Raw genomic sequence first — 17,058 nt, 5'->3', positions numbered from 1 at the left:
AGGGGATCTTTCTCTTTACTCCTCTATGTTAAATTTTGCCATAATGTATGTTGATGTAAATTAACTTTGAAAAAATTCCAGTATAATTAATGTACAGTGTTTATATTAGTTTTAGGTGTATAATATAATGATTCAACAATTCTGTATAATACTCAGTGCTCATCATGATAAGTGTACTCTTCACCCCTAATCATCTATTTCATCCATCCCACCACTTGCCTCCCCTCTAAAAAAAAAAACCCATCAGTTTGTTCTGTAAAGAGTCTTTTTTTTTTTTTTTGGTTTGTCTCTTTTTTCTTTGTTCATTTGTATTTTTTCTTAAATTTACATATGAGTAAAATCATTTGGTATTTGTCTTTGACTGATTGACTTATTTCACTTAGTATTTATATCCTCTAAATCTGTCCATATTGTTGCAAATGTCAGATTTAATTCTTTTTATGGCTGGGTAAGATTCCATTTTCTTTCTTTCTATCTATCTATCTATCTATCTATCTATCTATCTATCTTCCATTATAGATGGAAGATAGATAGATAAATACACACACACACACACACATCTCTTCATCTTTTGATGGACACTTGGGTTGCTTCCATGTTTTGGCTATTGTAAATAATGCTGCAGTAAATGTAGGGGTGCATATATCTTTTTGAATTAGTGTTTTCATATTTGGGTAAATACCCAGTAGCATGATCCCTGGATTATAGGGTAGATCTATTTTTAATTTTTTGAGGAGCCTCGATACTGTTTTTCACAGTGACTGTACCAGTTTACATTCCCACTACCACTGCATGGGGATTTCTTTTTCTCTACATCCTCACCAACACTTGTTGTTTCTTGTGTTGTTGATTTTAGCTATTCTGACAGGTATAAAATGATATATCATTGTGGTTTTGATTAATATTTCTCTGATGATGAGTGATGTTGAGCATCTCTTCGCATGTCTGTTGGCCATCTGGATGTCTTCTTTGGAAAAATGTATGTTCATGTCTTCTGCCCATGCCTTAGTTTTAATTGGATTATTTGATTTTTTGGTGTTGAGTTGTGTAAGTTCTTTATATATTTTGGATATATATGCCCTGAGTTCTTTCATGTTGGAAATGTGAATAGAGCTTTCTCTGGATTCAGTCTTCTTTTGGTCATAATTTTTTTTCTTCTAGATTTTGTAGAAATTTCTTAACATGCGTATGACTCAAAAGGACTCTAATGCCAGCCTGATTCTCTTTCACATTTAAGGTGATCTGTTTTTCTTCCTGAGTGCTCAAGGAATTCATTCTTTTCTCTTTATTTTTTTTTAATTTTTTTTTTAGATTTTATTTATTTATTCATGAGACACACAGAGAGAGAGAGAGAGAGAGAGAGAGAGAGGCAGAGACAGAAGCAGGCTCCATGCAGGGAGCCCAATATGGGACTCCATCCTGGGTCTCCAGGATCACTCCCTGAGCCAAAGGCAGCGCTAAGCCCCTGAGCCACCTGGGCTGCCCACATTCTTCTTTAACCCAAGATCTTGAACAGAATTGATTTTTATTGGGGGGGATTTTCTTTTATTTTTTCAGTGATTTTTTTTTTTTTGCATTCTATTTTCCTATACATCTGAGACATAATTTCCTTTACTGCTGTTTTGATCTGTCTTCCATGCCTACTAACTTCTTTCTAATTGCAGAAATCAGTTTGCCTTATTACTCTGCATTCATTATGGCTATCTCAAACTTCTCTATTAATAGGATAACTTTAAACTTACTATTATAAAATATTTCATGCATACAAAAGGGGGTATGAGTGTAAATGCAAGATATGAAGAATACTAACCAAATGAGCACATATATCCCCTAAAACCCGGTGGAAGAACTAGACCAGTCTAAAATTCCTATTTGCCTCTCCCTGATTTCACCTCTTCCTTGTGCTCTCAAAAGCTACCAACATCTTAAGTTTTAACATTAAAAAGTTTAAAAATATAATTTAGTATATCCTAGTCAATACAGTCTACCTTTGAAAACATTTGACCTTTTTTAAATAAAAGAAATCATGCTATATATTCTTCAGCAGCCTGATTTTCCCCCCTAAAATTCTGTTTGTGAAATTAATTTATGTTAACATAGGTACCTCTGGTTCTTTCTCACTGTTGAATAGTATCCCTACAATGGACGTGCCACTATTTATTCATTCATTTCCTGTCAATAGTTATTTCTGGCTTATTGTAAATTTGTATCTTATAATTCCCAATATTATTATAAAAAATTTAGTATAGCTTATCTTGTATATGTGTTCAAATATTCCTCTAGAATGTGAATTTCTAGGCAGTGGTATTTCTGAGTTACAGAAGGAGCACCTCTTCAGCTTTATGGATGCCAAATGGTTATAAATAATTTGAATTCAATATATTTTCTTCCCGCCTATTAGCTATGTATTACTCCATAATTATGTTGCTTTACTTCTTGATTTGTTTCTTTGCAACCAAAGTCTCTCATTTAAGCTCAGTTTTATTGTCTTAATCATCTTATCTTTAAACTCTTGCTCAATTTCATCTATATTCTCTTTGATTGATATATCTCTCTGTACTTTCTCATTTAATTTGATCCTTGAAATGACACTGAAGGGATTGGTGCCATTATTACCCTAATTTTATAGATGAATAAAAGGACTTCCAAGAAATTACGTGTTTTGGCCACAGTCTTACAGCTCCTAGGTGGAGAATTCAACACTAGCACCCAAATCTTTCACCTCTGAAACACTTGCTCTTCCCACCTCTTTGAGACAGAATATAATTAAATACTCTGTTGTGTAGTGTGGCTTCTAAGCCTAATTCAGCTTCCATACTGAACAATGCATTTTCAACACGTGTAACTCAATGAAAAACCTCCTAAGTAGGACAAGAATCACAGCGTACCAAGTGAAATTATTACCCTGATCTACCTGGGAAGTTACAATGACACTAAGAGGATGAATTCTGCTGCCAACACCTAAAGTGTGTGCATGTGTGTTCATGTGCATGTGTGTGTGCACACATGAACGTGCATGCACATGTGCACACATGCATGTGTGCACACAGCTTTAGCAACTAATAGAAGCAACAGAACTCTTGATAAGTTTTTGAAATCCAGTATAATTACAAGGAAACAGAAGCAAACAGCATGATGTGGGTTTGCCTGTACCTTGATGGTGTCTGGGAAAAGAGATTCCCTCTTTCCTGAACTCTTAGAGAAGGACCAGGTCACACAGGCAAAATCTATACAGCAGTGAACATGGAATATGATGACACCTTCCTCTGGCTTAGCAGTCTTTTCCAGCACTTGGAGACATGTATTGAGACTCATTTTTTCCTGGAAAAGATAGTTCTACTGAGTTTTGGTTTTGGAAGAATGGTATATGAGGTGACAGCCTAGCACAGTATTATCTGTACCAAGAATGCTGTAAAATAAAAGTGAAGGGAAGGCAAACAACATTGACTCAGAGACTAGAGTGTGTCTAATGTCCAGAATTAGCTCTTCTCATGGCTTAGCAATTATTGCTGGAGTTTATGTCCTGTTTACAGACATCTGCATCAAAGAATTGTAATCAAACTTAAGGTTATCAAATAAACTCCTTTCATTGTTTTCCAAAGGTTGATCTGCAGGAGATAAATAACTGTTCAGTGAGAAAAAAGAACTGCAAAGTAACCAAATAAGTTTGCATGTCTTTGATTTAACCAAGACAAATGGTTTTCTTTTCTGCAAAACTCTTCAAAGCAATTAGTATGCTAATGGACCCTGAATTTGTAAAAGAGGGATATGTATTATAGAGAAGTTCCAAAATTATTTGATCATGAAGCTCTTGTGTTCGTGGACTCCAGGAATATATTTTGGGGAAATTTGGCTTTCTTCTAATCATAAAATGTTAGAACTCGAAAGAGCCTGAGAACAACTCTCCAGTTTTAAACTTTAATTTTGCAAGGAAGGAGACCAAAATTTATAGGGCTTAAGTGACTTCCCCAGGGTCACACAACTCTTTGGTAGTAAAGGGAGAACCAGAATTCATATTTTCAGATTCCTGATCTAGTGTTCTTTGAATCTGATTCACAGTAAATTAAGTCACATGATGCAGTGACTTAGAGCTAGGACTGTTTGCCCACTTCCATAAATGTGGTATTTCCTTCTTTAGCAGTGAAAATAATGAGGCTCAGAATTCTTTCCTGTGAATCCCAAATTGCCCTTCTGACAGCTCATACAATCTTTTCTCCAAAGCCTTGTTATATCTCTGATGTTTCTGAGGGATCAGTACCCTACGATTATTTTCTGTAAACTCTCCATATTGAGTAATATCATGCTCACTTGGATATCCTTTCATATTGGTCCCTCCAGCAAAACTTAGAAAAGCTCCCCTCCCAACATTCTAGTCCAAGTTAATGAGGCAGCTTTATATACTGACATGTGGACAGTCTCATACTCCACAAACAGAATTTAGAAAGGGCTCAAAATCTGGAAGTGGAGTCCCTTTGTGGCAGGCAATAGAGCAATGTGTATCAGAAACCTTTAAAATTTGCATACTCTTTAAATTTGAAGGAAGCAATGGGAAATAATGCAAATAACTGCATTATTTGTCAATACATTGTCATAATGAAAAATTTAATATAACCCGAATGTCCAATAGCATGGTGTTGAGTAAATGGATCAGAGTATTTTTATAAAATACAGTATAGCCAGTAGAAATTGTGTTGTAGAAAACTCTACAGAGTGATATTTAAAACAGAACTTTCTAACAGCTCTGTCAGGACGGAGATATTGATGCCTTTTGTCCTCATCAGGAGCTAGGCAGGATGTAGTGTGGTCTGAGCTCCCAGCTCCACTATCTCAAGCTGTCAAATAAAATATTATACATTTTTAATTTTTTAAAGATTTTATTTATTTATTCATGAGAGACAGAGAGAGAGAGAGAGGCAGAGACACAGGCAGAGGGAGAAGCAGGCTCCCTCTGGGGAACCTGATGCAGGACTCAGTCCCAGGACCCCAGGAGCATAACCTGAGCCAAAGGCAGATGCTGAACCATTGAGCCACCAGGCTCCCCTGTTACACATTTTTATAAACAGAGATATATTTGCATGTCTGCTAAGGAATATACTTCGTCTACATCTGGATAGAGCAGTACAAATGATCTCTATTTTCATGTTTTTGCTCATCTGCATTTCCCTTTTCTAGTGAATAGTATTCTTTAGTAAAATAATAGGCAATAAAATAACTTTAACACTTATATAGCCATCAATATGCTTTATCTTGTTTTATCTTCAAGCAAGCCTATGTAGCAGGCACTACTATTATTCTTTTTGTTATGTAAATGCTATTTTTAAAATCCATATTTGAAGCTATTAAGATTGGACAAGCTGATGCAGGCAGAAAGGAAAAGGTGGAAATGAGACATATCCAGAAGGAAGAAATAAGAAAACATAGTTACTAATTGTCTGTGGGAAGCAACTATGCCCCCAGGATACTGAGGATTATCATATTCGTGACCAAAACAGAACCAAGGAAATACAAGATTATATAGAAGTTTTTAGAAAGCCTAGAGGAACGGTTAGTTTTCAAGAAGAAGCTGGGGCAGGCTCTTTACTTATTGATAATGAAGCGACAAAGCATGTTGGTGGATATGTCTATTGATGGTGGAGCTCAGGTGAGAACCTAAGGATGTAGTTTGGGTGTTTATCCACAATGGAGCCACAGTAGAGCTGTGCAAATGAGTGGATCCTCACACAAGAGAGTGTGCAGAAAACAGCAGGGCACCAAAAGCTGTAACCTTTGGGCTTTGTCTCCACAAGGGAGAATGCCATGAGTCCCCTGAACTGGACTTCCATGTGTGGAACGATGATACAACAGAATTCCAAGAGTCTTTAGGCTTAAACATTAACAACAGTGGATAAAGGTTGACAGTGCAGGACATGTTCAGACACTTTTTTAATTGTTTTTCCTTAGATCAGAAATTATTTTATTTCTTTTTTAAAAAGTATAAGTAGAAAAGACATTTAATAAGCTTATGGGGCATGTGTTGGTGAACAACAGCCTAGAAGAAAGGACTCAAGGTGAAAGGTACCCTAGCTCTGTGAAAAGGTGATCAGAAATGGAAAAAATACAACTGACTCACGACAAATGCATGGCATGCTGCATTTATGATGAAGAAAGGGGTCAAGTTATGAAAATACAAAATGGAAGGTCTCTGTGTATAAATACAGTGAGCACAGATCTAAGAGTCTCAGGAAGCCACAACTGGAAAATGAGTATACTGTATATTTTTATGCTGGTGCATTCAAGATGTTTATTAGGAAATACATTTTTCAGGCAGTAGAAAGACATAAATGTAATAATGCAATTTCTTTGTCATATTTGGCATTAAGAAGAAATATATTAGAAATATAATAAACACATATCTCTTCAAGGTCCCAGTTTTAAGGGAATTGAAAGTTATTAAATAGAATGCAGAGGACATCAAGGAAAAATGAGTACATAACTATAAAATATGCTTCTAAAGAAAGGTTAATGAACATGCTATTATTTATTTCTGGAATCAAAAGACCACAGGATAATTTAATGAGGATCAGGATCATTAATTTGTGCAAGATTATTGTACAGTGCTTTTTGGCATCTTTATTCCAGGTAGAATGATGGGAAATAAACTGAAACCATTAATTAAAAATAATTCCCCCAAAAGCACATGCACATATATATACACACATGCCCAGACAATACACATTCACACACCCATGTGCACACACACATGTGAGTGTTTATGTAGAGTCTGGAGGAGTATACATCAAAGTATTAGTAGGTATTATTTATATGTGGTACAATTATAGATGTTTTTATTCCTTGCATATGTGTGTCTTCTAAATTACCTATAATAAACACGAAATATGTGTTACAATAAGAAAAATAAGTTTATTTTCTAAAGCATTTTATAGACACAGATATGTCAATTCCCTCTCATCCCTATCACTATGTCAACCCTTAATCTGTAAAGCTTATTTTTTTGTAAGAGTCTGTATAACAATACTAGTCCCCTGTTTTATCTTTTTTCAGATGCTGGTGAAAAATAACCACCTTTCTGACAAGATCATTGTTCTGCCAGGGAAAATTGAAGACATCTCTCTTCCTGAAGCTGTAGATGTGATCATTTCAGAACCGATGGGATACATGCTGTTTAATGAAAGGATGCTGGAGAGTTACCTTCATTCCAAAAAATGGCTGAAAGCAAATGGTGAGTTGGCCAGTTCCTGGTTCAGAGGATAGAAGCTGACATTTCCACAAGAATTTGCCATCCTCTTTCCCTCATATTTAATTTTGGATGGAAAAGAGGAGAGGACATTTCTATTATACCAGTTTTTTTTTAATTTTCTCATCTTAATCTTCCATAACAGATGATCTAGTCTCCAGCCATAAGGCTATAGGTGCTGGAGGGCTGCATGGTATTAAATATGGTACAGGGGACCAGTTCGGAGCTATGTGTTTCTGTCCCATTCTATCACTTTCTTCCCTAATGAACTTCACCAACCACTTGGCCTTTTGACTTTGGTTTTCTCATCTGTATTTTTAAAATAATCTCTAAAATAAATCCCTGAAGCCCTTTTAAGTGTTGGTTTTCTATAATGTGAGAAACTCTCTGAGTCCCTGTCCTTTCTGACATATTCTTCCCCAACTATGTCTCTCTTTCCCTGAGATCGGTACATATAATTGAGATAATAATATAAAATCCAATATTTCTTTTGTGCTTATCAGGTGTCTACAAGCACTAAGCAATCTGCATAAATTAATTTATGAAAACCTTAGCAAGTGTGAATGGTGGAGGTTTTTAATTTATTTGAAAGATCAGTGCTGAGGTTCTTGGTGATTTTACACTCCTTTGACGGGATGTTTGGCAGTGTCTGGGGACATTTTAGTTTGTCACAGCTGGGAGAAGGGTAGTATTGGAATCCAGTGGGAGAAGCCAGGTATGCTGCTAAACATCCTTCAGAGTATAGGACAGACCCCTGCCCCATCAAAGAGTTATCTAGCCTACAATGTCAACAGTACCAAGATTGAGACCTGGTTTACTGGGAGGTACCATTACCTTCCCCAATTTACAAAGAGAAAATGGAGGCAGAGTGGGAGAAAGCAACTTGGTAGGGGCACGCCTCTGGTAAATGACAGAGCAGGGATGTGAACCCAGGTCTGTCTCACCCTGAAGACTCCTGCGCACATGCTAACTTTCTGCTCTTTACTGGAGAGAGTAGACACATTTTCACAAAATGTTTTTCCAAATGAAGCGTAGAAAGTAACTGGCCAATTTTAAAAGTTGCATCTCCCATTAAAATTGTAGCACGTTACCCATGATGTGGCTCCCTACCTTGATAGCCAGTGCAGACAAAATAGCAACCACCAGTGCAGCAATTGCTCACCACGTTAATGTGGTATACGCATACCAGTGTGTGCATGTAAGTAAAGCTTGAGGCTCATCTATAATTTCCTGCATGCTTCGAAATGTAGGGATTCAGAGATAGGCACTTAAAAAAAGAAAACTCATGCAAAAATAAACAAACAGACAAAGTGTACCTGTGTCACAAACTTCATTAGTATGCCTGTAGTCAAACAGCCAGGATGGTCTTGGAAGCCTTGTGTTTATATGATGAAATTGAACTATGGAAATGAGCATAAAGGAACAGGCTGCATAGATTTCCTACTCAATGCCCCTCAGAAAGAATTTTTGTATTTTTGTCTGGATTTGTTTTTCAAATGGCTAGATATTTGCTATTGGTGAGTTTCTGAACATGGTTAATTCACATGCGTCTACTGAGCCCCGCTAAGCTGAATATTGAGACTTAATATCTGGGCATCCTTTTCCCCCCAGATATTTGAAATAGATACGAAATTTTTACTGGGCTGTGTATCTTTAACTAGACAGGAGAAATGAATACCTGTGATTTTATCTCCTTTTTAATCCGTGTCTTCCTGAGGGAAGCAGGCTTGATTTTTTTTCCCTAATTATTTTTATTTTTGTTTTTTGTTTTTTTTCCAAATTATTTTTTTCAGCAAAATAAGATGTAATTTACATCAAATAATAAAAAAAGGCTTCTGATGAAAAAATGGTAACCTTACCCCTGCTCCACCTCTTCCTGTCCTGAGACTACTCCCCAAAAGCTTTCCTTTTCCGCTCCATTCTGGACTTCTTCCATCACTTACCTATATATTTTGATACAAAATTATCATACTGCTATTTTTGTCACCCTCTGGTTGAGAAATTTGCTCTCCTACATAGCATTTTCCTCCCTGCTTGATGTATCCTTGCTCCCTGCCCCTGTCTTCTCGATATATTTATGCAGGTCCTCAATTCCTTTTCCAAACCCTTGAGGCCAGATATGTTTCGGAATCCTGAATCCAGAGGACTTTGGAAAGGTAATACAGTCATATACCGTGGATTACTTAATGCCTCCAGTGGAGTCTGAAGCAACACTCTGTAATGAAACACATTACATTTCTGCAACAAACCATATGAATATGGATACCGAGTGGTATAAATAATGACTATAAATAAACTCATGTCAGTTCAGGTCAGGTTTTGCCATCAGATGATGTTGCTGCAAACGTGCAAAAATCTGTTACTTCACAGAGCTTTGGGGACATCATTTAATATGAAGAAATATGGACTGAGATCATCATTTGGTTAACTCAGTAATCAGTGTTTATGTTATTATGACAATGTTTGTATTGTTCCATACAGAGTCAGGTAGTTTAGTGAGTGCATAGGATTTTGTATTTTCTCATGAAATCTTGTGTTTTTCTTAGTTATTTTTCATTAGCTTGGTTTTTCCTATACTCATTAATTGTTTCCATGCTTCAAGAGGTCTGATAGATCCCATCAATATTTTGTCTATAGAAGCCTTCCTCCTGTGGATGCTCTGTCCTCCCCTCCCACACATAATGTGGTTCTCCAGCTCTGCTGCATGCCTGCCATGCTTGACTTTCCATCATCATTCTTTTGTCTTCTTCTTTGCTGGTGTTCACCATCATTTTAGCAAAGAGTATTCTCTGACAGCTTTTGGAGAAAGGGCACTTGAGAAGTTACTTTTTATGGATCCCTTGTATTATCATCTTGCAGGGTAGAAAATTTGAACTTGGGGATCCCTGGGTGGCGCAGCGGTTTGGCGCCTGCCTTTGGCCCAGGGCGCGATCCTGGAGACCCGGGATCGAGTCCCACGTCGGGCTCCTGGTGCATGGAGCCTGCTTCTCCCTCTGCCTGTGTCTCTGCCTCTCTCTCTCTCTCTCTCTCTGTGACTATCATAAATAAATAAATAAAAAATTAAAAAAAAAAAGAAAATTTGAACTTGGACACAATTTTAACTCAGTATTTTCAAGACATCTCTCTATGGTTTTTGGTTTCCAGTGTTGCTGTTGAGAGGCCTCATGACCCCCTGACTCTTATTCCTTTAGAGTGACATCATTTCCCCCTCTGGATGCTTTTAGTATCTTGCTTTATTTCTAGCCTTCTTACTGTGAAAAGCTTTTAAAATTTGTGTGTTGGGCATGAAATGAGAGTGTTTCATCAGAAGGCTCATCTTCTTCAACTCTGAGAATTTTTCTTGTATTTTTACCTTTAATGACTTCCTCCCCTCCATTTTATATCTTTGGAATTCCTGTTAGGTTTGAGGGGCAAAGCACCTCTGAAGCTTCCCAAGTTTTCACAGTTGGTGATACATATTGCTTTTCTTTCTTTTTAAAAAAATTTTATTTATTTATTCATGAGAGACACAGAGAGAGGCATTGGGAGAAGCAGGCTTCTTGTGGGGAACCTGATGTGGGACTTGATCCCAGGAAACCTGGGATCACACTCAATCACTGAGCCACCCACGTGCCCCAACATATTGCTTTTCTAAGGTTGTCTAATAGCTTTCTGTCTTGAAATTGAAAACCCACTAGGCAGTCATTATTGCTTTGACACCAGTGCATGAGATTTAGGTGGACACATGTGAATAATGTAACAATCATGTTTTTTCTCCAACGATAAAGATTGTTTTATTTATTTCCCTAGGTAAAACCATCTGTTCTATTTTAAGAGGCATTGAAGGGAGCATAGTTACAGTATGGGGTCACGGACTCACAGATGAGATTCCATCTCTGGATTTCCCCATTCTACTTATTAACTATCTGACTGAGTCACTTAAATTTCCCTGTTCCTTTGTTTTCTCATGTATAAAGTAATGGTATAATAATAGAACCTACTTTATATTGTGATGAGGATTAAATGAAGTCATACATGGGAAACCCATAGAAAAGTTCATGGCAAAGAGTTAAACATAATCAAGAAATTTTAGGAATTATTTTTGTGACAGCATCTCCAGTTTGTAAGATGATACTTAATTCTGAAATATGGTTAGCAGTAGTAATTCAATCTTTCTTTTATGTGCAGGTTCATAAGTGACTATGAAAAAGAGTCTCCCTAAAAATGACAAGAAAAAATAATGCGAATCACTGTATCTCCCTGCTTGGAAGGGCTGGGCTTCAGGCATGCCAGTCTAGGTGTTCATCTGCCTGCCAAAGAATCTGCCCTTTCCCATGGTGACTGTAAATGTCAGGAACAGAACACAAGAGTGGGGGTCCCAGCAAGGAGGATGGTGAACTCCTAGAGAAGCATAGCTTCTTATGGCACTTTAAAAGATAGTCAATATGATTATACATGGATGAAGTCCGAGAATGGAGATAATTATGTGATAGAATGATGGGAGGTACTATTTTCAAAGCTGTTTTTACAATCAAAACAATTTTTTTTTTTAAATGAAGGAAGTGCACAGAATGCCTCGCACAGGGCAGATAGAAAGGAAGAAGCCGACAGTGGAGAAGGCCATATGCCAGGTTAAATGCCTCACCTAAGACTCCACCAGCTTTTATCATAACATGGCTTTGTGACTTGCATTAGTATTTATGTCTTTGTATTTCCCCCAACCTTCTAATTTTTTTTATCCTCACTTTGAGGCAAAATTATGTTTCAGCCTCTCGGGTAACACTGAAATAGAAGGAAAAATGGAGTTGGTCAGGTGGCAGGTGAGTGTACCCTGCAGTCAGAAGGCGGTGCAAGTCAACGTCTGGGTCTGTTGTCTTTTGCCCATTAGGAATGATGTTCCCGACATTTGGCGACATCCACTTGGCCCCCTTTTCTGATGAACAGCTCTACATGGAACACTACTCCAGAGCCAACTTTTGGTAATGTTCTCTTCTCTCTTCCATTCCATTTCCTTTAGAGTAAGCCAGAGTTTTGGGTTGGGTTTGCCATTTGGGGTTATATAATTGGTGGGGGGTAGGGGTGGGATGCCATGCACTATAGGATGTTTAGCAGCACCCTTGGCTTCTACCTACTAGCTGCCAGTAGTGCCTTTCCCCTAGTTGTGACAACCCAAACTGTCTCCAGACACTGCCAAATGTCCCGGGCAGGAGAAGGGGAGTGTGAAATCATTCCCTGTCAAGAACCATCAAGCATCTGGAAGACCACCTACTGCTGAAACAACAGCACCACCCACGCATACCACTGCCCCCCCCCCCCCCACTTTCCACCATCCATTCCCTGGGCTCAGGGCTTTGGCTTCTGTGTTAGAATAGACCTTGGTCAGAGGACACGGAAATCGGTACATCGGAATGTAAATGAGTTGATTAAAAAACTTTTTTGGAGTTTGCACCCTAATAGGTTCTTGGCTTTTGGACAGCTCACTTCACCTTTTGAGACTCGGTTTCTTCATTTATAAAATGAGAACGAATACAAAACCCCTGCCAATTCTAAGCCAGCATTCTTTTTGGCATTCTTTTCTGAGTACTGGTTTTTATAATGAGAAAGAGGGCAGGAGAATGATGATATTGGACCCAGGGGAGGGAGAAATGGAACAGCTACCACCCGAGTGGGAATGCTAGATGTGTAGGAGGACAGGCATGTACTGGCAGATGGGTGAGGATGGATGCTAAAATTTAAGCTTTGAGTTCCAGCTGACGTATGCAGAGCCTTCCAACACATAGATATCCACAGTTGATTTCTGTTTTTTTTTTTTTTTTTCTCTTTGTAATCCTATCTCTTGGTGAAGAAGCAACAGCGAGGAGGTACTTTGGTTTCCCAGGTTACATGTTCTATGAAGAGTAGGGTCAAAGGACTGAAGTTTTTTCTTTCTCTCTGATTTTTTTTTTCTTTTAAAATAGGCTTTCCTAGCACAGATTTGCATCTTGTGGTTTCTGCTCAATCTGTAATTTTGAAACTCTGAGCCACATACTTCCCAATGGGGGTGGATGCCTCTTGGTGTGTGACGGGGGACACCTTAATTATGATCATTGTTCCATGAGGTCATGCTGACCTGAAATGTTTATATTTTCGCTTTAAACCTCCTCAATCAGTGAAAGGGTTGGAGAGGCAGAGATTTCAGGTAACGGAATAGACCAGACTACTGCCCCCAACGGGGCAGTGGGGGAGCACATTGTCCTGCAGTCCTTGAGTGAGTTTCCAACTGCCCCATCTTAAGACCTTCAGAACGAATATTAATGACCACAGTTTATAGGCCAGGCTCACCATCAGCATACAAACATACTGCTATGTATTTCATCTGAAAAGAAAATAATAACCTTTTTTTTAATCTCTCACTTCCCCAGTTACCACCACCCATCTCTCTTCGTCCCTTTGCAGCAAAACTCCTCAAAAAGCATTGTCTATCCTTCCAGTTTCCAACTCTTTCCTTCAGTTTCTTTCTTAAGACATTCCTCCCTGACAGCTTGTAAGCAGGTTACCAGTGTGCTGACCTCCACATTGCTCAATACACTGATCTGTGCTCCTTTGCCAGCTTATTAACTCATTACCCATATTTGAGAGCATTTGAAATGCCCCCACAGTCTTTTTCTTTCTTTCCTGCCGCTGGTCACTTTGTTAACCAGTCCTTCCATCGTTGTTACTTGTCTCCTCCATCTGATGTTGGAGTGCCCCAGGACATTGTCTTGGACCTCCTCTTTGTCCACAGGTATTGCCTTGGTGAGTTCACCCATTCCTGTAGCTTCAGATGCTATCTGTATGCTAATGATTCCCAAGGGTATGTCCTGGGAACTCCATCTTTTTATGGCCAACTGCCTCCTGGGCAATTCCCCATGTAGAGACTTACCATCCAAACTCGACTCCTCATCTCCCCTTCCTTCTCCCTGAATCTGTGCTACTCATAATCTTTCCATCTCAGTTGATGATAACGTTGTCCTCCCAGTCATTCAAGCCCCAAACCTCGAAGGCCCCTCTTTCTTTGTCCTCATGTCTAAACCATCAGGAGATTCTGTTGGTTCTTCTTTTGAACTATACCCAGAATCCAATTCTCCTAATATTCACTGCTGCCCCTTGTTCCCAACACTGTCATCACTCATCTCGATTACTGAGATAGCTTCTTAACCTGTCTATTCCCAGCATTCCCAAAGCCTTCTCATTTCCTAGGATCATGTTCATTCGGCTCCAGCCACATAGGCTTCCTTGCCGATTTTCAGGCACATCCAGCCACCTTAGAGGTTTTGCATTTGTTTATCCTCCTATGTGGGATACTTTCCCCCCAATATTCACATGGCTAATTCCCTTCCCCGCTGTAAAGTCTGCCAAAATGCCAGCTCTTCTGAATCCCATACCACTCCCCATCCCACCTTTTCTGCTTTGTACTTTTGCTGTAGCACTTATCACCTCCTAAAAGACATATAAGTCCTTTATTTATTATTACTTATTGTCTTCATCCTTCCTGATAGAATGTAAGCACTGCAAAAGCCCAGATTCTTTCGGATTTCACCAGTGTATCCCAAGCACCCTCCGTCCCAAGTACCTGTCACATGGTAGATCCTCCATAAATATTTTTGAATGAGTAAAAACTCTAGTAATCTCAAGTAAGTATGCAAATAATTTCTATTAAGATCTTAGTTATCTCTCTGATTTTTCTAAATTTTTTACAAAATTAGGATATATAAAGATCATTTTGTAGCTCTTTTATTTTTTAGAATCTTACTTTTTATCTTTATTTTATTTTGATTTCAATATCTTGTTGACATGTCCTTGTATCTTCTCAATATTCTCTTGCTACAGAGTATTTATTTTGTGACTGTATCATAATTTGTCAACTCAAGCTCCAATATGGAATATTAAATTATTTTCATTGCTAATATAATCCTATAAATTTCATAAGAATTAACACTAAGGTATTGTTTGTATACTCTACCAGAATATAGAATTTTGTAGAATTCTATATCCTAAATTCTTTAGGAATACTAAAGTGAACATCCTTTTATAGAGCTCTTGGTTTGCATTCTGATTATTTCCTTACAATAAATTGCTAGAAGCAGAATTACTGGACCAAAAGGTGTGAAGAAGGATCTTTAAAAAAATTATTCTTATATATTGCCAAATTGCCCTGTAGAAAAGTTTTACCAATTAACACTTCCACCAGTAGTATATGAGAATGTCTGCTGAGTCTTGCCCATACGGGCTATGTTTTTTTAAATGCCAATTTGATTTGCAAAAAAAAAAAAAAATGGTGGCCAGTTTATTTTTAATCTGTATGTCTTTGATAGCTAGTGCATTTGAACGGTTTTATTTTTAGTCAACAAACATGAAAAAATGTTTTAAAAAATATATAGTTAACAAAATTCACCACCTTCTCTCTCCTTGTAATTTCCCTCCCTCTATGAAGACATTTCAGCGTTAGGCGAATGGATGCGGGCCTTTGGTTGCATTGGTGCAGGGAACAGGTGGCAAGAGCGTGCACAGTTGCCATTAGAAGAGGCACAGAAGTGGCAATGTTGGCTGAAAGGAAGGAGAGGGATAAAAAAAAAAATGAGTTTAGGTATATAATGAAGAAGGTAGCTGAGGAACCAAATAAATTAGATCATCAGATATAAGCAGTTACCAGTCCTCACTGACTTTCTCACATTTGGCACCAGGGCCTCCTCGCTTTACTTCTGGAGCCTTGTCCTGGTTTTCCTGCTTCCTGGTTGGCCCCAACTTCATCTCCTTTGCTGACTCTTTCTCATGCCCCAAGTTCTCCGTGTTGGATTGATTCCAGATTGGCTCTTCCCATCTTCCCCTTTCTGCCTCTGCTCACCTCCTGATCTCGTTGCGTCTCCTGGCTGTAAATACTGTCTTTATGCCAACGACTCCCATAGTGACAACTCCAGCCTAGAACTCTCCCTGGAACCATAGACTTACATGTCCAGCTGGGGGTTGACAACTCTACGTGGATGTCTCTAGGGCATCTTAAATGTAAGATGTTCAAAAGCAAGTTGCTGTCCTTTGTTGCCACACCCTTCTCACCCCTACAAAACAAAAACACAACAAGCAAAAAAAAAAAACAAAAAACAAAACTCTGCTTCTACTACAGTCTTTCAAGCCTTTCAACTTATTTCCTCTTTTTAAACAGCAACTAAAATGACCTTGATAAACAGCAACTAAAATGACCTTGATAAACAGCAACTAAAATGACCTTGATAATGTATAATTCAGATCACAGTCTTCCTCTGCTCACAACCTCCAGTGGCTTCCCACTTTCTGGATCATAAAAGCCAAATTTCTCACTATGGCTGGTAAGACCCTCCAGGATCTAGTTCTACCCTGCTATCCCTGTGATGTCATGTCTTCCTACTTCTTTCTCTCCTCTCTGTCCTCAGTGATTGGTCTCTTCTGTTCCCCTTGAACATACCAGGCTAGCTGCCACCTCATGGCCAATCTTTCTCTGCCAGGAATGCAGATGGCCCCATGGCTTGCTCTCACATTCTTCAGCTCCTAGCTCATATGCCATCTCCCCAGGAGACCTGATCTCAGTTACAGATGATCATCTCCTCCCTCCTGGAAGTCCATATCATGCTTCTCACTTCATTTACTATAATCCACTGTATTTTATGTTTTTACTTATTGATTTAATTTATTGTCTATCTCCTTCATAAGACAATAGTTTCCATAATAGCAGCTGTTTTGTTTTTCACTGAGTCTGTATCATCTAACAAGCTAATAGTAGTTGTTCAATACAGTTTTGTTAACTGGAAGATAAATGCATTAACATAAGAATTCTTTACATATTAAGGATATTA

General features: G+C 38.3%; 1 protein-coding gene across 1 annotated transcript in view; it reads left to right on the top strand.

Moving 5' to 3' along the window:
• LOC112643516 (histone-arginine methyltransferase CARM1-like) overlaps positions 1 to 17,058 on the top strand; it is a 253,878-nt gene that overhangs the window by 204,468 nt on the left and 32,352 nt on the right. Inside the window, exons 7-8 of the mRNA XM_035709112.2 lie at positions 7,042 to 7,219; positions 12,102 to 12,192. Of these exons, the coding sequence (XP_035565005.2) occupies positions 7,042 to 7,219; positions 12,102 to 12,192 (269 nt within the window). The remainder of the gene's footprint in view (positions 1 to 7,041; positions 7,220 to 12,101; positions 12,193 to 17,058) is intronic.

The sequence above is a fragment of the Canis lupus genome, chromosome 1 (genome assembly GCF_003254725.2).
Source record: "Canis lupus dingo isolate Sandy chromosome 1, ASM325472v2, whole genome shotgun sequence".
NCBI lineage: Eukaryota > Metazoa > Chordata > Mammalia > Carnivora > Canidae > Canis > Canis lupus.
Note: the sequence above shows the minus strand (reverse complement) of the source record. Positions and strands in the feature narration are given on the sequence as shown.